The sequence below is a fragment of the Symphalangus syndactylus genome, chromosome 4 (genome assembly GCF_028878055.3).
Source record: "Symphalangus syndactylus isolate Jambi chromosome 4, NHGRI_mSymSyn1-v2.1_pri, whole genome shotgun sequence".
NCBI lineage: Eukaryota > Metazoa > Chordata > Mammalia > Primates > Hylobatidae > Symphalangus > Symphalangus syndactylus.
Genome location: NC_072426.2, coordinates 44,754,255 through 44,777,013, shown reverse-complemented (window position 1 = coordinate 44,777,013; position 22,759 = coordinate 44,754,255). Strand labels below are relative to the sequence as shown.

Here is a 22,759-nt window from a genome sequence, read left to right as displayed (position 1 = left end):
CTTGAACCCGGGAGATGGAGGTTGCGGTGAGCCGAGATTGCACCATTGTGCTCCAGCCTCGGTAACAAGAGCAAAACTGTGTCTCAGAAAATAAAAGAAAATAAATAAATAAGAAATAAGTCTCAATAAAGACACATTGAACTTAACTGCTAAGATTTAAAGATGAGATGCAATTAAATTAAGAGCATGTTCCCTATATATGTACTTAACTGCATTAGTAATAACAGCCTACCAAATGGCTATAGCCTATTCATTAGTAAACGACTTGTCAGACTACTGACTTGGTCCACAAGACCCTAACCAGTTTCGAGATGAGACTGGCCCTCACCATACTACTGTAATTAATATTCCTGTTTAATTAGTGAAGTTACAAACCTAACCAAGATATAGGAGATATTTTTTCTATTCCTGAAACATCTTTATTTTAAATCTTTTTGATTAATGGAGTGATATAATGTAGACTTGTTGAGTTTCCAATTTCCTTAGAATCTGGACATCTTTAACATTTTGTTGTAACATCTTGACTACTTGATAAAATGATTATAAATCTGGGAAGGGAAATAGACTTTTTTTTCTTTTTGTAGAGACAGGGTCTGTCTATGTCGCTCAGGCTGGTCTTAAACTCCTGGCCTCAAGCAATCCTCTTGTCTCAGCCTCCCAAAGTGCTAGGTTTACAGGCACGAGCCACCATACCTGGCCTGAAATAGACAGTTATATTTCTGACTTTGGGAACAAGAGCTAAAGTTATAGTTTGCCTTTTCCCATATCCCCCACTGGCTTATCAGCAAGGTAATTATTGAGTTTATCAAAATCATCCCTCTAGGGAGACTTAACTTCCTTCTTTTCTGAAACTGTTAACAGAGAGCTGAGAGCTCTGATGCCAGAGCAATGACTGACACTCCAAAGCATGGTAGGATTGGAGGATGGAGTTCTGGGAAGTCCTAACAATGGGAGTAACAAGATAGTAAATCCAAGATCCAGCTAAGTAACAGTTGAAACCAGTTGGGATTAAAGAAGAAGGAATGAATTTGTAACTGGGTAGTACTAAATTTCTTAAAATCAGTATTTTTTAAGTGCATGAATATTGGAATCATTAGAATGCATAAAAACAGTAATAGTTTTTATAGCAACGGAGTTGCTATAAAATTCATTGAATTTCTCATATCAGTTGCCCTGAAAAATCCTAAATATCACTGTTGTTCACCTAGTGGCAACTCTGAATTGTAGCCAGATGTCTAGAAGAAGGTTGTTCTTTAGTAGTAATTCCTGCTAAAGTATGTGGGACACACCCTCCTTATAAGTACAGAGCTGGGCAGGATGGCTTGCACCTGTAATCCCAGCTACTAGGGATGCATAGGCAGGAGGATCGCTTGAGGCTAGGAATTAGAGACCAGCCTGCCCAACATAGTGTGACTTCATCTCCAAAAACATAATTAAAAAACAATTAGCCAGGTGTGGTGGTGCACACCTGTAGGCCCAGGCTGAGGCAGGAGGATTGCTTGAGACCAGGAGTTGGAGGCTGTAGTGAGCTATGATTGCATCACTGTACTCCAGTCTGGTTGACAGAGTGAGACCCCGTCTCTCTCTCTCTTTAAAAAAAAAATTTTTAAGAGACAGGGTCTTGCTATGTTGGTCAGGTTGGTCTTGAACTCTTGGCCTCAAGCAGTCCTCCTGCCTCTGCCTCCCAAAGTGCTAGGATTATAGGCGTGAGTCGCCATGCCTGGCTGAGACAAGTATTACTACAGCATGTACGTGCATTTGAAAGTGTGCTAGTATTCCATGCATAAAAAATGATGAGTTCATGTCCTTTGTAGGGACATGGATGAAGCTGGAAACCATCATTCTCAGCAAACTGTCGCAAGGACAAAAAACCAAACACCGCATGTTCTCACTCATAGGTGGGAATTGAACAATGAGAACACATGGACATAGGAAGGGGAACATCACACACCGGGGCCTGTTGTGGGGTGGGGGGAGGGGGAAGGGATAGCATTAGGAGATACACCTAATGTTAAATGACGAGTTAATGGGTGCAGCACACCAACATGCAACATGGCACATGTATACATATGTAACAAACCTGCATTTTGTACATATATGTACCCTAAAACTTAAAGTATAATTAAAAAAAAAAAGTGTGCTAAACATTGATTTTACAGATGAGTCACTCACCCCAAGCTGTAGCCCGAGGCCTACAAACTGGAAGTACCTGATTTAGCAGGCGAGAATTCTACCCCTGAACCACCAATGCTACCAGCAGGAAGTACCTGATTTGGAAATCCAACTCTTTGGGAGTTAAAAGAACTTTTATTTTGTTCATTGCTAGTCTTCAGAGCCTAGAAAAGTGCCTGGCACATCCTGGTGGTTCACAACAAATATTTGTTGAAAAAAATCAATGAATTGACTCTGACTTTTGCAGGTACTCCTTGCTGTTTTTCGCCCAGCTAATTTCTTTTTTTTTTTGAGACGGAGTCTTGCTCTGTGGCCCAGGCTGGAGTGCAGTGGTGTGATCTCAGTTCACTGCAACCTGCGCCTCCCGGGTTCACGCCATTCTCCTGCCTCAGCCTCCTGAGTAGCTGGGACTACAGGCGCCTGCCACCACGCCCAGCTACTTTTTTTGTATTTTTAGTAGAGACGGTTTTTCACCGTGTTAGCCAGGGTGGTCTCGATCTCCTGACCTCATAATCCGCCCACCTCGGCCTCCCAAATTGCTGTGATTACAGGTGTGAGCCACCAACCCCAGCCTCACCCAGCTAATTTCGAAAAAGCACCAGACCTTCAGGCTTTTGTTCGCAGCAGAATTCTCTTACCATTTTCTGAAGGATGTTTTCTTCCTTGTTATTTTTTTCTTTCCCATTAATTATGTGGATTTATGTTATTAGGTAATACTGTTTTGAGGGTCTATACATATTTGTCATTTACTGCTATTAAAGTGTTCAATATAGTTTCTAAACTTTGAATTAGTTGTTTCAGCTCTATTTGCTATATATTTCTTGAAGCAACGTATTCATCTGGTGGTGTTTTAACAAAACAGCTAATCTTGGCGAGCTCTTCAGTTGATCTTTCCTGTCATAGCAGCTCCATCTTGTGAATCTTTAGGGTACTGCTCCTGGAAACTGAAAGCCCTGACTTGTTCTTTTCACAGATCTACAGATCTCTCATTTTTACAGCTGAGAAGTGGACAAAATTCTTGAAAACCTAGTGGGCAAGGTGAAATTTAGTCAAAGATTGGTTCTGAGGTTTTCTACCCAGGATGAACAATTAGTGTTACATTTTCTAAACCATCTGGTTATTTTAGAGGGAAACAGGGATAGAGCAGTCCTAAATCTTCAGTCCTAGATTTAAGTAATATCTCCATTCTTTTGGTTTTTATGTTGTCTTGGGTAGGTGAGGTATCAGGAGGCTTGGAGCAGAAACCCATGGATGCTTTAGTCTCCCATGGTTTCAGCAGGAACTTAAAATGACAGAAGTTCTACACTTTTGAATCAAAATCAGTGTAGTTTTTCTGCTTGGTAGCAGCAAGGTAATTATTGACTTGAAACCTTTGACTGACTCCCTTGTGGCTTATCAGTTCCTGTTTTTTGATGGAAAGTAGCAAAGAAGTAATTCTAAAGAGTGGTGTAACCAAGTGATTTTCATTTTAAGTTAAGTTCTTAAAATGTACTTTACCAGTCTGGGGTAACATGGCAAAGCTCCATCTCTACAAAAAAAAAAAAAAATATATATATATATATATATATATATACGTGTATATATATATATATATATATACGTATATATATATATGTGTATATATATATGTATATATATATATACACGCACACACACACACACACACACATATACACATACACACACACACACACAATTAGCTGGATGTGGTGGCATGCATCTGTAGCTCCAGCTACTCAGGAGGCTGAGATGGGAAGATTGCTTGAGCCAGGGTGGTTGAGGCTTCAGTGAGTCAAGCTCATATCACTGCACTCCAGCCTAGGTGGCAGAGTGAGACCTTGTCTCAAAAAATAAAACAACAAAAAAGTACTTTTTATAAGCATAATTGCAGGCCAGGTGCGGTGGCACACACCTATAATCCCAGCACTTTGGGAGGCTGAGGCGGATGGATCACCTGAGGTCAGAAGTTTGAGACCAGCCTGGCCAACATGGCGAAACTCCATCTCTACTAAAAATACAAAAATTAGCCAGGTGTAGTGGCACGCCCCTGCATAATCCCAGCTACTCAGGAGGCTGAGACAGTAGAATCACTTGAACTCAGGAGGCGGAGTTTACAGTGAGCCAAGATTGTGCCACTGCACTCCAGCCTGGGTGACAGAAAACAGTAATTGCAGATTTAGCTTCATCTTTGCCCTTTGTAGAGGCTAAAAACTGAAAAACTGCAGTTAAAGTTCTATTCCTAGAAAAAAATTAGTATTCTGAATAATTAAAGCTCAAGTTTAATTAAAGAACCTATGGCATATTTAACTCCAGTGTGCAAAATGGGTTGGCAAAGTATGGTTTGTTTTTTCATTGTGTTTTTAAACTGCACATCTGGGAATTTACTCCCTGAATATATCATCCATTTTATAGTAGTCAGTTTAAGGCTGTAAGCCAATTACAATAGAACTATCATTGATTAAAATAATTTTAAAGCATATTCTCTTATCTTCAAGGTCAAAGTCCTTTTCAAGGGGGCTTTATTTCTAAAAACAGCTGAATTGGGAGAATGATGTGGATAATGAAGCTGATGAGTTTTGTTTGATGTTAAAACTAAAGTATGACCAAGTAATTAGGCTGATGTGGGGGTTCATCTTATAAACTAAAGTATGATCAAGTAATTAGTCTCACTTGGGGTTTGTCTTATAAACTGTCTCTGAAATGGAAGCTCCAAAAACATTTTGAGTAATTGCAGTGTCTCTGAAGGAAATAACACTTGCCTTTGGAGAGTGTTTTGAAGATGGTCTTCTTCAGAGATAACAGGTTCTGTTAAGTTTATTTAAGAACTGTTTCCTTCCTAGGAACATTCTTTCCACTGTCAGTTTTTATTCTGAAACACTTAAAGCATACAGAAAAGTTAAAAGATTTATATAGTAAGTTGGCTGGGCGAGATGGCTCACACCTGTAATCCTAGCACTTTGGGAGGTGGAGGCAGGAGGATCACTTGAGGCCAGGAGTTTGAGACCAGCCTGGGAAACACAGTAAGACCTTGCGCCTATAAAAAATTTAAAAGTAAATAAAAATTAAGAAGAACTATACAGTAAGCAATCATATACTGACCACCTTGATTCTATAATGAATATTTTCCTATAATTGCATTATTTCTTCATCCATCATTCTCTTTTTTTGATGCATTTTGTTGAAAATCCAATTGACTTCAAAGATCTGATACAATGAACAGTTTGACTTTGGAAGAAATAGTGCATGCTCCCTCAGAGAACAAATTGGTTCCTGTGACCATCTCACTTTCTCTTTGTTTTTTTCAGGATGTGTTCCACATGGTAGTTGAAGTACCACGCTGGTCTAATGCAAAAATGGAGGTAATATTTCACCTTACATTTGAGTCAGACTTAGGATATTGGTTTTGATCTAGTCACACTGACTTGATCAAGGTTGAACCATCTGAACGTCAAGGTTTTTCTCTGTCTGGTCCCAGTCTATTTTCTAGTTGTATCTCCCATTGCCTACTAGTCTTCCCTTTGGGCTCCAGCTAAACTCAACTGTTTACAAATATGCCCCAAACTTTTCTTCCCAACATCTTTGCTTCCGATGTTCCCAAAGCCTAGAATTACTTTTTCTCCTCTTACTCTCTGTAAGCCCATCACTGAGCCCTCCTTAGTCACCCCAGCCACAGATACTCTCATTGGAATTTCAGTTGCATGGTGTTAGTTTCTTTCTGATGATACCTACCATCATTGCCTTTTTGTTATGGATATTTATAACATATTTTATATCACAAACTCTTACAGTAGTCACATTTTTGTGTGTAATAAATACCCGAGTATTTGAATAATTTTAAATTCTGTAAAGGAAAACTAAAATTGGATATTTATTTTGCCCTTTTCATAAAAATTATGGTATTTTTATTACTCAAACATTAGAATTTATTCCAGCTAATTTTAGTCTTTGCTTTCTAGAATTATTAAATGTTCTTTTTCCCTTCTTGATAGTTCCTTTATACCTCACATAACCTTTCACTTAATGGCTGATTATGGAAACACCTTAGTTCAATTATAAAAGTGTTAGGGATAAAATATATCATTAAAGTGGAATTAGGGAACATAGATACCATAATTCATTTCCTCAGATCCTTATTTGAATAGTATTTCACATCCAAATATGCAACGATTTGAAATTTTTTTATTTCAGATTGCTACAAAGGACCCTTTAAACCCTATTAAACAAGACGTGAAAAAAGGAAAACTTCGCTATGTTGCGAATTTGTTCCCGTATAAAGGATATATCTGGAACTATGGTGCCATCCCTCAGGTATGTCTTCATGCAACTGCTGACAATGTACTTTTTAGCTTACTAAATATTAATTTACTGCTATTAGTAAAAAAGATTTGAATACCTGTGGAGAGTTTTTTCTATGGTAGATTTTGAAAACATAAGGGATAATTAACTCATTCGAATGCTTCCTTAAATAACTTATTTTCAAGACAAACTAAATATTTACAATGTTTAAATTCAGATTTGAACGTTTATTCTTTTCTGAAGTATTTCTTCTTTTTTGGACTGGTTATAAGCTATATAAATTCTCTACAGACTGAGTTGCAAGTCTATTCAGTCAAGAAAGAGTGTATGGTAGTAGTCAAAAGCACTGATTTTTGGCACCAGACAGACCAGAGTTCAAATCCCAAGATGGCCACTTCGTAGCTTACCTAACTTGCCTCCCTTTCTTTCTCCTTGAGATGTTAATATCGCCTCCCTGAGCTATTCACAGTATGTAGGTGGTATGGTTATTTCAAAAAATAAAGCACTTAACACCTGCACACAACAAGCTCTCATAGCTGCTGACTTTATGTTTAGAGATTTGATTCCCTCTTCTTCAGGTCAAGCTCTTTGTGGTAAAGTAATGAGAAGATCATGTTTTCTTTAGTCAACTTTTTTTTTTTTTTTTTTTTTTTTTTGGAGACGGAGTCTCGCTCTGTCACCCAGGCTGGAGTGCAGTGGCGCAGTCTCGGCTCACTGCAAGCTCCGCCTCCCGGGTTCACGCCATTCTCCTGTCTCAGCCTCTCCGAGTAGCTGGGACTACAGGCGCCCGCCACCACGCCCGGCTAATTTTTTTTTTTTGTATTTTTAGTAGAGACGGGGTTTCACCGTGGTCTCGATCTCCTGACCTTGTGATCCGCCCGCCTCGGCCTCCCAAAGTGCTGGGATTACAAGCGTGAGCCACCGCGCCCGGCCTTTTTTTTTTTAATTAAAAAAAATTTTTTTGAGATGGAGTCTTGCTCTGTTACCCAGGCTGGAGTGCAGTGACACGATCTCGGCTCACTGCAAAAGCTCCGCCTCCCAGGTTCATGCCATTCTCCTGCCTCAGCCTCCTGAGTAGCTGGGACTACAGGTGTCCACCACCACACCTGGCTAATTTTTTACAGTTTAGCGGAGATGGGTTTTCATCATGTTAGCCAGGATGGTCTCGATCTCCTGCCCTCGTGATCCGCCCTCCTCGGCCTCCCAAAGTGCTGGGATTACAGGCATGAGCCACTGCGTCTGGCCTAATAGTCAACCTTTTGAGAAGGGTTGTTTACCAATTTATTCCCAGCACAATGTCAGTATGTAGCAGGTTCTTAGTTAATATTTGAGTGAAGAATCACTAGGATCTTGTCTATAATGAGTAAATGACATCTATTTAATTCTGTTTTGGCTAGGCCAGTGCTGTGGCACTTCAAATTTAATGCTGAGACACTAAATATACAGTTTAATTTTTTTGCTGTTGATAAATGGTTTGTTTTTATTAACAATGCAGTCTGTTAAATGGAACCTACTATGAAACAACCCATAAGATAGTAGAACGTAGGTCTGACCCATCTAGCTTGTTAGGTAAACACAAAGTCATTTGTTTGTCTCAATTACAGTGTTTCACCTTATACTTTAATTGAATTTTTTTTTTTTTTTTTTTTGAGACGGAGTCTTGCACTGTCTCCCAGGCTGGAGTGCGGTGGCGCAATCTTGGCTCGCTGCAACCTCTGCCTCTCAGGTTTGAGCTATTCTCTTGCCTCAGCCTCCTGAGTAGCTGGGATTACAGGTGCCCACCACCACGCCCAGCTAATTTTTTGTATTTTTATTAGAGACAAGTTTTCACTATATTGGCTAGGCTGGTCTCAAACTCCTGACCTTGTGATCTGCCCGCCTCGGCCTCGCAAAGTGCTGGGATTATAGGCATGAGCCACCACGCCCGGCCTCAATTGATTTATTAATAGTATTTAGCCTTGATATATTATCCTTGTAGGAGAACATTGCTGAAATACTTACTCTTCTGTGGGTTGGATTTTGCTTTCTTAATGTTGGATTTGTTAGATGTGGTCTTCCTTTATCCCCCTTCTCGTTTATCTTTTTGCCTTTACTCCAGCTGAGTAGACAAACAAATCCAGTAATGTGTTCTAGTTGGAGGAAAAAAGAACCAATGCAGCAGCTACATTTTAAACCTAACATCCTGGCTAGCACAGGCTATCAGTTCTTTTGTGAGATGTTCTGCGAGGACTCTGGCTTACAATTTAGGAAAGAAAGAAAACCAGTCATGTAAAGCTCCAGAAAATCCTGATTAAACTTTTCAGTCCAAGCTCCTGGTCAGTGATGATATTTTTAACAACAGAACATAACCTTTTGGCTGGGTGTGGTGGCTCATGCCTGTAATCCCAGCACTTTGGGAGGCCAAGGTGGGAGGATCACCTGAGGTCAGGAGTTCGAGACCAGTCTGGCCAACATGGTGAAACCCCATGTCTACTAAAAATACAAAAATTAGCTAGGCGTGGTGGCGTACACCTGTAATCCCAGCAACTCAGGAGGCTGAGACAGGAGAATTGCTTGAACATGGGAGGCAGAGGTTGCAGTGAGCCAAGATTGCGCCACTGCACTCCATCCAGTCTGGGCAACAGAGCAAGACTCTGTCTCAAAAGAAAAAAGAAAAAGAACATAACCTTACCATTTTACTATTATTGCCTATCTACTTCTGTTTTGGGAATTTATTATAAAGAAGATCTAAGACCAGGTACAGTGGCTTATGCCTATAATCCCATACTTTGGGAGGCCAAGGTGGGAGGATCACTTGAGCCCAGGGGTTTGAGACCAGCCTGGGCAAGATAGTGAGACCCTGTCTCTACAAAAAAAAAAAAAAAAGAAAAGAAAAAAACCACACATTTTTGTTTGTTTTGTTTTCTTTTTTTGTTTGTTTGTTTTGTTTTGTTTTTTTGAGATGGAGCCTTGCTCTGTTGCCCAGGCTGGAGTGCAGTGGCATGATCTAGGCTCACTGCAACCTCTGCTTCCTGGGTTCAAGCGATTCTCCTGCCTCAGCCTCCCAAGTAGCTGGGATTACAGGCATGCACCACCACACCTGGCTAATTTTTGTATTTTTAGTAGATATGGGGTTTCACCATGTTGGCTAGGCTGGTCTCGAACTCCTGACCTCAGGTGATCCACTCGCCTCAGCCTCCCAAAGTGCTGGGATTACAGGCATGAGCCATAATACCTGACCTAAAACCACACATCTTTAAAGTAAATGTTTGGGTCTATATTTGTGTTTCCCTGTTGTCTCAGTTATTGAGTAGTTGGCTTTTGCTTGTTTTAAATAGGATCATTATCTGTTTTAAAGCTTGAATTTAGTTTAGCATTAGATGTGTAGTAGGAGCTACAGCATTTAATTGAAACTCTTGTGTGTAGTTAAGATTCTTAAATGCGAACAAAGAACTAAAACAGTGAGAAAAAAATAGCTGAAGAGTCATAGGATGTTATCTGTTATTCTCAACATGATCCATTTTGTCAGTATGTATAGGAATGCTATACACTGTCTTATTTTTTTTAGACTTGGGAAGACCCAGGGCACAATGATAAACATACTGGCTGTTGTGGTGACAATGACCCAATTGATGTGTGTGAAATTGGAAGCAAGGTAATGAAATGTGACATTTTTTTCTTTAGTGTTGAGATATTAATGAAGTATACCAAATTTCATACTTTAAAAAATACTGGGAATAAAATGCATGAATATTAGTGAAATAATGATGTCTCTTTGGTATTAAAGGCTTCTTTTGCATTTTAAGCATTTGTATATTATAATTTTTACATTTAAACCTAGTCTGGAAAAAAATGTGTCTATATATGTATGACTGAACATATATCTAGAAGAATTGGACATGTTCTGCATTGCTTTAGAAGATGGATAATTAGTCAATAGGTGAAAGGTACCAGGAGGGAAATTCCCTCTCAATACATGACAAATCTTGCCTAGCAATTTAGAATGATCAGTAAATTGACCCGAACCAAATAACCTCATGAGTTGGAGATTCATGGTAGTAACTCCTCCATCAAGTAGGGTTGTTCTAAGATTCTGATTATAGTTATTTCTTCATGTCTCTCTCAGGCTCAGAGAAATAGTAAACAACTAAAAACAAAGTTATCATTTTGTTTTTTAAGTCATAAAGTTTTTAAGTCATTGTATGACTTGCTTAACTCATGACTTTTATAAAATAAAAGATAAAGCATATTAAGATATGTATTTGAGACTATGGTCTTCAGTATAATCAATGACAGTGCAAAAAACATTGATTACCCTGAGCTATGTACTGGTTTCCCTATGACCTAGAAGAAAATAGGACCTATAAGTCCTGTTTTCAACTTTAATAGGACTGATGAAACATTTACTCGTTTAGGTTTTTAAAATTTGCTTAAAGGAACAATCTTCAGGTAAATTCTCAAGAACTTGGCCTCTTTCTTGTTTCCTGTTAGCCAAGTAAAACTGTCTTCTAGCGTTTCATTCTGTAATGTTGTCCTGACTTTGGCTGTTGACTCTCAGGTATGTGCAAGAGGTGAAATAATTGGTGTGAAAGTTCTAGGCATATTGGCTATGATTGACGAAGGGGAAACCGACTGGAAAGTCATTGCCATTAATGTGGATGATCCTGATGCAGCCAATTATAATGGTAAGAAAATTTGAAAAGTCTGTAGCCTTTCTAATTAATTCGTAAGCACCACCATACTTAACCTATAATGACAGAATTGTAAGCCCTTGCCTTCAAACTGTTAAAGGATGGAGGAACAAAGCACTGGACAAGCATTATTGCTATGACTGCACTTGTAATTAACTAAGTAAACTTTCTCCTTCATTCCAGGAAAGAAAAAATCTGGTAGGTTCTTACTGTTTTTTTGGTCCTTTCCTTCCCCACATACCAGCACTCAGTTGGTATGTTTATTTATTTTAAAACGTTTAATTGAGATATTCACATATCAAAGAGTCAGCATTGTAAAATGTACAATTCAGTGGTTTTTAGTATATTCACTAAGTTGTACAACCATCACCACTCCCTAATTGCAGAACATTTCATCAGCCCAAAAGGAAATCCTGTATCCATGGGCAATCACTCCCTGTCCCCCTTCCCTCAGTCCCCGATGACTGCGGATCTACTTTGTGCCTATGGATTTACCTATGCTGTCATTTCATGTAAATGGCATCATATAGGTGGCCTCTGTATCTGCTTTATTTCACTTAGTGAAGTAAGTGTTTTCAGGGTTCATCCATATTGTAGCATGTATCAGCACTTCATTCCCTTTTTTTTTTTTTTTGCTGGTAAAATTTACATAACATAAAATTCACCATTTTAATTAAAGTCTACAATTCAGTGGCATTTCATTCATTCACAAGGTTGTGCAGCCATCGCCACTAGTTCAAGTCATTCCCTGTTCCTTCCTCCTCTCCAGGCCCTGGCAACCACTAATCTGCTTTTTGTCTTTATAGCTTTGCCTATTCTACCTATTCTAGGTATCTCATATACATGGACTGGTACAATATGTGGATTTTTGTTGTTGTTGTTTCTGGTTTCTTTCACTTAGTATAATGTTTTCTAGGTTTATCCATATTGCATATTGTGGCATCTGTCAGTACTCCTTTTTATGGTTGAATATTATTCCATTGTGTGGATATACTACATTTTGTTTATGCATTCATCAGTTGATGGACATTTGGGTTGTTTTGGCTGTGTAATGCTGCCACGAACACTCCTGTACAAGTTTTTGTGTGGACTTATGTTTTTATTCTTGGGTACATACATAGGAGTTGCCAAAGCTAGAACAATTTGAGCAAGAAAATAAAGTAGTATTGTAATATAACCTGGAACATAAAATAAATATCCATGAGTCTATACTGACAAATAAATGATTGAATAAATAGACAAATGAGGAAGAATAGACAAATCTCAAAGCAGAAGAATTCCAAATAATTTACGTAGATACTCCATTCTCAAGGAGGTCCTTAATTGTGAGTTGTGCCTGGTGACTTCCATCCAAAGAGTACAGTGTGGGTAAGGGAGAGGAGAGGATGACTTTAGAGCACAGAAACTTGACAAACACTGCCTCAGCCAGGTGATGGAGGTCAATGTCAGCAGTGATAAGAGTCACCTTGAGAGCATGTTCCCTCAAAATGATGTGATGTGTATTTGCATCTGTGTTAATCCATTGAAGAAGGACTGGAAGAATGCTGATCCTTTAATGTTTCGTTTCAATTTTGAAAGATGAGCGTGCATTCACACCATCTGTTTACTACTTGGTGGTACAGCTCTGTTCTGTTGGTCTGTGTGTGCATTTCCAACGTACTTCTTATACAAGAGAACTTGGCGTGCTGTGGCCATGATTAGTGAAGCCAAGCCCATCACTCTGTCAGCACTCATTTACTAAGGCATTATTTTCCTGCAGTTCAGGTTATTAGAACCCTGAAAACTTTCTCGGGGTGGCTAGTCCCATGGTGCAAGTAGGACGCAGCTTTCCCTAATGTCAACCTAAGGCAGTGTCTATTGTCCATCCTATAGCTTGCGCCTGTGCATCTCTTCCATTTGCTGTCCCTGAATTGTATGCATATAATGAAATGTTAAACTTCAGTGTTTTCCTGAGTTCTGTGAACCATTTTAGCAAATTAGGGAACCTGGGGAAAGGACTGTAGAAACCCCTAATCTATAGCTGGTCAGTCAAAAGTACAGGAGGCATCTGAAGTGGTTCAGTCTTGTGAGACTGAGCCCCTAACCTTTGAGATCTGATGCTAACTCCAGGTAGATAGTATCAGAATCACAGTGAATTACTGAGCACCCAGTTGGTGTCTGAATAATTGGAGAATTAGTTTCTGGTATTGGAAAACATCAACATTTGCATGTTGGATTTCTGGATTTCCAATTTCTATATCAGGTGACACATTTCATGTAAATTATAAGTTCTTTGAAATTTACTAGTGCTTAAACATTTCCCAGTGCATTCTGTAAAGTTTCCATACTTCTAGTGATATTATGATAATAGAATGCATGCTATTCTTTATGCAGATTATAAATTGGATTGAAGCGGCCGGGCACAGTGGCTCACGCCTGTAATCCCAGCACTTTGGGAGGCCGAGGCAGGCGGATCACGAGGTCAGGAGATCGAGACCATCCTGGCTAACACGAAACCCCATCTCTACTAAAAATACAAAAAAATTAGCCAGGCATGTTGGTGGGCACCTGTAGTCCCAGTTACTCAGGAGGCTGAGGCAGGAGAATGGCATGAACCCGGGAGGCGGAGCTTGCAGTGAGCCGAGATTGCGCCACTGCACTCTAGCCTGGGAGACAGAGCGAGACTCTGTCTCAAAAAAATAAATAAATTGGATTGAAGCAATGTTATCTTATACAAATATAAATAAGCTTTTGTTGTTGTTGAATGTATTTCTCTTCCTCATAATACTTTTGCTAACTGACTTTTTAGGATGTGTATCTCTGCTTGCATTGAGCAGGAGTTTGTTATTTGAAGTGCAGTTTGATGACATTGAGGCTAGCCATTGTTGATGGCTATACAGAAACTTAAAATTTTTTAAGCAGTGCACTTTTCTATCAGCCAGAACTAAAGTATTGTTATGTACAGTGCCTGTACTATCCAGCAAAGTCTAGTCACATTTAATATGTAACCCATCAATGGATATCAATCTAATCTATTTTTCTTATCTTTTAGTATGTAATAGTGTTGTGATCCTCTGACATATAGCCTCTGCCTCTGGACCAGGGATAGTACCTCAAACCTGTAATCCCAGTGCTTTGGGAATCCAAGGCAGGAGGATTGCTTGAGCCCAGGAGATTGAGACCAGCCTGGGCAACATGACGAGACCCCATCTCTACAAAAAATTTAAAAATTAGCTGGGTGTGTGCATGCTTATAGTCCCAGCTACTCAGGAGGCTGAGGTGAGAGGATCGCCTGAACTCTGGAGGTCAAGGCTGCAGTGAGCCTTGTTTGGGCCACTGCATTCCAGCCTGGGTGACAGAGCGAGACCTTGTCTCCAAAAAAAAAAAGATAACCTCTGTCTTTTTCAGTATCTTGTACACTTCTCATAGGAATTATCTACATTTGCCAAACTGGTTGTTTCATTATGTAGCCACCAGCTGTTTGCCCTTACCTAACAGAGACTACTATTGTACTGATTGTTCTCTGTACTTAATGTCAGAGCTATTCGGAGACACTAGATGATTTTCTTTCAATGTATACGTGTATGGCTTCTCTTCTCAACAAGGGGCTTTGCTCCAACGTTATCTTGAACTTCCATGATAAGTCATTCCACAGCTCTTTCAAAATAAGTACTTGGAATTTTTGTTAAATGTATAATTATTTGTGCATCTTGAAATCTGCGTATTCTCTTCCTTCTTTTTAAAAAAATCATTCTCACTGTCATCTTATGCTTCTTCTCTTCTTAGATATCAATGATGTCAAACGGCTGAAACCTGGCTACTTAGAAGCTACTGTGGACTGGTTTAGAAGGTATAAGGTTCCTGATGGAAAACCAGAAAATGAGTTTGCGTTTAATGCAGAATTTAAAGATAAGGTAATATGTCATTCAGAACTGTAGCTTTAGGCTCATTTGTATTGCGACTTATAATTTAACCATATTGTTACCATCTAAAGATTCACAAAACAGAAGTCTGGAAACATAACACAGTCTTGGTGTTTATTTATTCACTTTAATATTCTCTTCCATTTTTAGAGTAAGGAAATGATTCAGAAGAGACAAAGTATCAGGCTTTGGGGAAATGTTGATTATAGGAAAAGAATACCTTTTTATCATTGTAATGCAAATCTCTTCAAATTATAGGACTTTGCTATTGATATTATTAAAAGCACTCATGACCATTGGAAAGCATTAGTGACTAAGAAAACGAATGGAAAAGGAATCAGTTGGTAAGTGTAAACACTTTGCATGTTTAACACACAAAGCAGACCAGCTTGCAGAAAGGGTTTTAATAATTATAAGACACTGTATTGTTACTTTCACTTAGAAAAGAGATACAAGGCTGGGTGTGGTGGCTCACACCTGTCATTCCAGCACTTTGGAAAGCCAAGGTGGATGGATTGCCTGAGCCCAGGAATTGAAGACCAGCCTGGACAACATGGAAAAACCCTGTCTCTACAAAAAGTACAAAATTAGCTGGGCATGGTGGTACATGCCTGTAGTCCTAGCTACCTGGGAGGCTGAGTTGGGAGGATCACCTGAGCCTGGGGAGGCTGAAGCTGCAGTAAGCCGTGATTGTACCACTGTACTCCAGCCTGGGCAACAGAGCGAGACTCGGTCTCAAAAAAAAAAAAAAGAGTACGAGAAACGGCCGATGTACAAAAATAATTCTCCCAGAAATCTTCTATTCTGTGTCAGGATAATGTCTGATAAAATGAAAACATTGTCCTTCCAACAAACAGAAGAAAAATGGAGAACAGTTATATATATTTGTGTAAAAATATACAATCCTAAGAGTTGGCATTTGGCTGGGTGCTATGGCTCATTCCTGTAATTCCAGCACTTTAGGAGGCTGAGGCAGGAGGATCACTTGAACTCGGGAATTGGAGACTGGTGGGGGCAACATAGCGAGACCTCATCTCTACTAAAAATTAAAAAAAATTAGCCAGGCATGGTGGTTCTTGCCTGTAGCAAGGCTGAGGTGGGAAGATCACTTGAGCCTTGAAGATGAAGGCTGCAGTGAGCTGTGATTGCCCCACTGCACTCCAGCTGGGGCAACTGAGCAAGACCCTGTCTCAAAAGAAAAGAAAAGGAAAAAGATTTGGCTTTTAAATTAACTTCTCTATTTTTTGGTATCTTGTGATTTCTATGAAAATGGTCTTAATGTATGTTAAATAACAGGTAAGCAAAAATGATTCATTTTTCATTTTGATGGTGTATTTCTTTGTTGTTGTTTTTTGAGACAGAGTCTTGCTCTTGTTGCCCAGGCTGGAGTGCAATGGCACGATCTCAGCTCACTGCAACCTCCGCCTCCCAGATTCAAGCGATTCTCCTGCCTCAGCCTCCTGAGTAGCTGGGATTACAGGCGCATGCCACCATGCCTGGCTAATTTTTGTATTTTTAGTAGAGATGGGGTTTTGCCGTGTTAACCAGGCTGGTCTCGAACGCCTGACTCGTGATCCGCCCACCTCGGCCTCCCAAAGTGGTGGGATTATAGGCGTGAGCCACCATGCCCGACTTTGATGGAATATTTCTAACTGGGCACATATTAATACTATAATGACATATATAGGAAAACTTGAACTACGGATAAACAAAAAGAAAATGTATTTTTAAAACATGATCCATATTTTAGACTAAAGTGGGCTAAAAAAAACCAAAAAACAAATTAGGATTGTATTATATACACGACTTTTCTTATGATTTTTAAAATTTAACACTATATAATAAGTGTTTCCTCATGTCATTAAAAATATGATTTTTTTTTTAGAGACGGGGTCTGTCGCCCAGGCTGAAGTGCGGTGTTACTATAATAGCTCACTGTAACCTCAAAGAAGTGATCCTTCTGTCTCAGCCTGCCAAGTAGCTGGGTACTATAGGCACACATCACTCCCAGATGATTTTTAAATTTGTTGTAGAGAAAGTGTCTTGCTGTGTTGTCCAGGCTGATCTTGACCTGGCTTCAAGTGATCCTCTCACACCTCAGCCTCCAAAAGTGCTTAGACTACAGATGCGAGCCACCATGCCCAGTCTAGAAATATCATATTTTAATATTATAATGTTCCATCTCTGTATAATGTTTAATGGATAAACCTTTTTATTTTTTATTTTTAAATCCCCTGCAAAGAAGGATAAACTATTTTTAATCATTTCTTATTATTGGACATTTTGGTTACTTCCAATTTTTCACTATTAATATTACATTAATAGTGAAATATATTAATAGTGAAATAGTATATGGTAAACACCTTTGTAAATTACCATTTCAGTCTTGGATTGGGTTCTTAGAGGTGGAATTTCTCTATCAAGACCTATGAGCTTTTTAAAAGGTTTTGGATACATTTTACAGAATTATTTTTCAGAAAGATTGAACCAGGACTCCTGCCAGAAGTGTCTGTTTCAGATGTCTCACCAACACTACAGGAACTGGTTTTTTTTTTTTTGTCTCATTTTTTTTTCCAATTAAGAAAGATATGTTTCTCATTTTAATTAATATTTCTCAGCTATTTCAGTGAGAATTACAGAGCATTCAATCTCAGTTTCTTTCCTCCTCTCCTTCCCTCCCCTCCCCTCCTCTCCTCTCCTCCTTATTGAGGCAAAGTCTTGCTCTGTCACCAGGCTGGAGTGCAGTGGTGCGATCTCAGCTGACTGCAACCTCCGCCTTCCAGATTCAAGCGATTCTCCTGCCTCAGCCTCCCGAGTAGCTGGGACTACAGGCACGCGCCACCACACCCGGCTAATTTTTGTATTTTTAGTAGAGATGGGGTTTCACCGTGTTGGCCAGGATGGTCTCGATCTCTTGACCTTATGATCCGCCTGCCTCGGCCTCCCAAAGTGCTGGAATTACAGGCGTGAGCCACCACACCCGGCCCAATCTCAGTTTCTTAAATCCGAACTTGTTAAGATATTTGAATAAAATTGATCACAAGAATAGCTATGCCTTGCCAAAATACATAATTAGAATGTTAAATGTAGGTGAAAAAGCTTTCTTCTAAACTAAACTTGAATATCACCTGGTCAACTACTTTCGACTCATTTTTTTTTTTTAACTCTTAAGAGATAATTTTTGTTATTTTGTCTTATGGCTACTTTTGTTTTATTTAATAGCATGAATACAACTGTGTCTGAGAGCCCCTTCAAGTGTGATCCTGATGCTGCCAGAGCCATCGTGGATGCTGTATGTAAAAGTTTCCTTAAAAAAAAAAAAAAAAACCTGGTTGCTAAAAACTATGATGCTAAATGGGGAGAGGAAGTACTTGTTTCGACAAATACTTGAGTGCCTTTTGTATGCATGTTACTGTGTGGAGTCTTGAAATTAGAAACCATGAACACATACAGGTGGCCATTTGACTGAGGGAGAAGCTGAGGGAGTGATTCTAATAAATCATAAGTTGGACAGATAGCATGGTAGTAAGATTTGTAAAAATCAAAATGGTTCCAGAATGTACCAAGTAACCTGTGTGCCCATGACCCATCATAAGCCATTTCCACAAAAGAACCAATGGGAATTTACTTGACTTGGTTCTAGCAAGGACTGAGGAAGGTATCAAGTTTTAGGTACCATTGCAGGAATGATTTATGATCTAAGAAAGGCTTTCGTGTGAGGTAGTAAAAGCACCCATCAAAGCAATAATTTTGCTTTTGTACTATTTTTAATTATTTGGTTTGGATTAACCAAAAGATTGAACGAGATCATCTTTAATTATTTTCATTTATCATATTAAATAAGGAAAACAAAAGAAAATGAGGCTTTTTTACGGCCTTGTAAATGGGGTAGAACAAGGAAAAAAGGACAATTTAATGATGAAACCAGTACATTTAGATTTATCTTTATTTATGTATGAATCCCGACAAAGTTGAGATAAATAAGAAAAATTGTAAGGGAAAAGCCAGTGGTTAACTATTATAATTTTTCAGTGAGAACACTTTGCCCATATTTTATAAATACGTGTGTATATATAAAATTGTTATATATGCATAAATCAGTTTTTATTGTTTCAAAAAACATTCTTCTTATTCTGCATGTCATAAAAAGTCAAGAGGCTTGAATTTTTTTTTTTTTTTTTTTTTTTGAGACGGGTCTCGCTCTGTCGCCCAGACTAGAGTGCAGTGCCGCAATCTCGGCTTACTGCAACCTCCGCCTCCCAGGTTCAAGTGGTTCTCTGCCTCAGCCTCCCGAGCAGCTGAGATTACAGGCGCCCGCCACCACGCCCAGCTAATTTTATTTTTAGTAGAGACAAGGTTTCACCATCTTGGCCAGGCTGGTCTTGAACTCCTGACCTTGTGATCCACCCACTTCGGCCTCCCAAAGTGCTGGGATTATGGGCATGAGCCACTGCACTGTCCAAGAGGCTTGAATTTGTTATCATCTCAGCAGTAGAGCAAACCTTCTGTTGTTCCTATATATTATAAATTATGTTTAGATCCTAAAATTTGGGATAGTCCTCAGATTCTCTTAAATTTTTGTCAGTATACCTTTTTAGCTTTTTAAAAAATGAGATTAGACTAATAGATTTTAATATTTTATATTTTAGTTACCACCACACTGTGAATCTGCCTGCACAGTACCAACAGACGGTAAGATTTCTATTCCAGTAAAATTTCATTAAAAATTACACAGATTTATGGAAAAATTATGTTACTTTTATTTTTAGTTGACAAATGATAATTATATATATTTAGGGGTGCAGTGTGATGTTTTGATATATGTTTACAATGTGGAATGATTAAATCCAGCTAATTAAGAAATCATTACCTCACATACTTAATCATTATTTGGTGTGTGGTAAAAACATTTGAAATCTACTCTTAGCAATTTTGAAATAGACACTACAGTCACCATCCTGTGCAATAGATCACTAAAGCTTATTCCTTCTGTCTAACTAAAACTTGGTACCCTTTGACCATCGCCTGCCCTTTCCCCATCCTTCAGCTCCTGGCAACCACCATTCTACTCTCTACCTCTATGAATTCACCTTTTTTATATTGCATATATAAATGAGATCATGTGGTATTTGTCTTTCTGTACCTGGCTTGTTTTTTGTTTTTTGACACAGAGTCACCCAGGCTGTCACTCTGTCACCCAGGCTGCAGTGCAAGTCCGCGATCACAGCTCACTGTAGCCGCAACCCCCCCCCCAAGTTAAAGTGGTTCTCCCATCTCAGCCTCCCAAATAGCTGGGACTGCAGACATGTGCCAACATACCTGTCTAATTTTTTTATATTTTGTAGAGATAGGGTTTCACCATGTTGCCCAAGCTGGTCTCAAACCAGGTCTTGAAACAGGCTGGTCTTGAACACTAATCAGGCAGGGTTTCGCCATGTCACCCAGGCTGGCGATCCACCTACCTTGTCCTCCCAAAGTGCTAGGATTACAGGCGTGAGCCACTGCACCCAGCCACGTACATATTTTTAACATACATAGGAAGAGAGGGAAGAAGGGTGAGAAGAGAAACGTTTTTAGAATTCTGTAGTGTACGTGAGAAGGAAGATGAGCTGCTACATACCACCTTTAGTGCCACACTGTATCACAGTGGTTTCTAAACCATGAGCCACTGTGCCTCTCTGAGTTCCATGGAGGTGCCTGCTGGACACTGGAGGGGACCCTGAGTGGGCTGATCTCCACTTTCCCACCTGGCCACAGGCTGCTTCACCCAGAAAACAGTTCTCTCCTCCTTAGATGTCAGAATTCGCTGTAAGATTTTTCTGGTAAGAAAATGATTCTGCCACTTAAAAAAACAAGTTTGAAGGCTGGGTGTGATAGCTCACACCTGTAATCCCAGCACTTTGGGAGGCCGAGGCGGGCGGATCACTTGAGCCCAGGAGTTTGAGACCAGCCTGGCCAACATGGAGAAACCACGTCTCTACAAAAAAAAATACAAAAATTTGCCAGATGTGGTGGCACACGTCTATAATGCCAGCTGCTGGGGAGACTGAGGCACGAGAATTGCTTGAACCTGGAAGATGGAGGTTGCATGAGCCATGATTGCTGCCACTGCACTGCAATCTGGGCAAGAGAGTGAGACCCTGTCTCAAAAAAAAAAAAAAAAAAAGTTTGAAAAACACACTATACAATTAGCATGAAGTGTAAGGAGGCCCAAAAGAAAACATCTGCATTTGCTGTAGAGAAATTTTGTATGTATGTCTGTTAATTTTCAGGTAATTCTTAGTAGGATTCATTAAAGCAAGTATATTAGTCTTTGTTATATGTTAGGTGTACTTTTGATTCTTAACAGGAATTCTAATTTGTTTTTCTTTTCTCTGAATACAGTGGATAAGTGGTTCCATCACCAGAAAAACTAATGAGATTTCTCTGGAATACAAGCTGATATTGCTGCATCATGTTCATCTGGATGTATTAGATGTAAAAGTGTAGTGGCTTTTCAAAGCTTTAAATTTGTAGAACTCATCTAACTAAAGTAAATTCTGCTGTGACTAATCCAATATACTCAGAATCTTATCTATCTAAAGCATTTTTCATATCTCAACTAAAATAACTTTTAGCACATGCTTAAATATCAAAGCAGTTGTCATTTGGAAGCCACTTGTGAATAGATGTGCAAGGGGAGCACATATTGGATGTATATGTTACCATATGTTAGGAAATAAAATTATTTTGCTGAAACTTGGCTTAGGATATTTTTATTTTAATCTGAAGCCAACATTAAGTAGGTATGGGTATTTTTTGGTGTTTGTTTTCTGTTGATAGTCTTATAATTCAAATTTATAATTATTAGACAAAGAAATCGCTTGTATTTATAGTACTCTTGATACTATGCTGTAGTATATAAGTCCTAGCATACCATTCTAAAGCAAAAGCTTTTAAATTTATATCACATTAGCAGAAAGCACAATGTTGCTCACCCTTTGAAGTTATATATTAATAGTTATTTTTTTACTTCTTCAGTCAACTAATTGGACCCTTAAGTCATTTATATTATATTCTAAGTTATCAGCTGAACAAACCAGTTTGAATGCCAGCCCATCTTCTTACTAGCTCTGTAATCTTAAGTCAGTTACTAACCACTCAACTTCAGTTCCTTCATCTGTGAAACAGACATTATTCATGTAATGGCATGTAGTATACATTCAGATTTTTTTTTTTTTTTTGAAACAGGGTCTGACTGTCGCCCAGGCTGGAGTGCAGTGGTGTGATCTCGGCCCACTTCAACCTCCGCCTCCTGGGTTCAAGTGATTCTCCTGCCTCAGCCTCCCAAGTAGCTGTGAGTACAGGCATGCACCACCATGCCTAATTTTTGTATTTTTAGTAGAGACGAGGTTCACCACGTTGGCCAGGCTGGTCTCGAACTCCTGTCCTCAAGTGATCCACTCACCTCGGCCTCCCAAAGTGCTGGGATTAGAGGCATGAGCCACTGTGCCCAGCCCATTCAGATTTTTTTTAATGAAAATTTTATTGAGATGAATGTAGATTCACATGTAGTTCTAAAAAAATAATTCAGAGATAATTCAAATAATTCTGTATACCTTACCCTGTTTCTCCTGAAAGTAAGATTTTGTAAAACTATAGTATAACCACCAGGACATTGACTTTGATATAATCCACCAATCATATACAGACTCCAAATCTACCAATCATATTCAGACT

At 39.1% G+C, this 22,759-nt stretch overlaps 1 protein-coding gene across 2 annotated transcripts in view; it reads left to right on the top strand.

The window, feature by feature from the left end:
- Nucleotides 1–21,778, top strand: part of PPA1 (inorganic pyrophosphatase 1) — a 30,420-nt gene extending 8,642 nt beyond the window's left edge. Inside the window, exons 3-11 of one of the 2 annotated variants that reach the window (XM_055274572.2) lie at nt 5,478–5,531; nt 6,361–6,480; nt 10,016–10,102; nt 11,006–11,132; nt 14,904–15,031; nt 15,299–15,384; nt 18,263–18,332; nt 19,690–19,732; nt 21,425–21,778. In XM_055274572.2, the coding sequence (XP_055130547.1) occupies nt 5,478–5,531; nt 6,361–6,480; nt 10,016–10,102; nt 11,006–11,132; nt 14,904–15,031; nt 15,299–15,384; nt 18,263–18,332; nt 19,690–19,732; nt 21,425–21,456 (747 nt within the window). In that variant the 3' untranslated portion in view covers nt 21,457–21,778. The remainder of the gene's footprint in view (nt 1–5,477; nt 5,532–6,360; nt 6,481–10,015; nt 10,103–11,005; nt 11,133–14,903; nt 15,032–15,298; nt 15,385–18,262; nt 18,333–19,689; nt 19,733–21,424) is intronic. The other variant, XM_063637215.1, reaches the window with a different exon arrangement.
- Nucleotides 21,779–22,759: the final 981 nt, after the last annotated feature.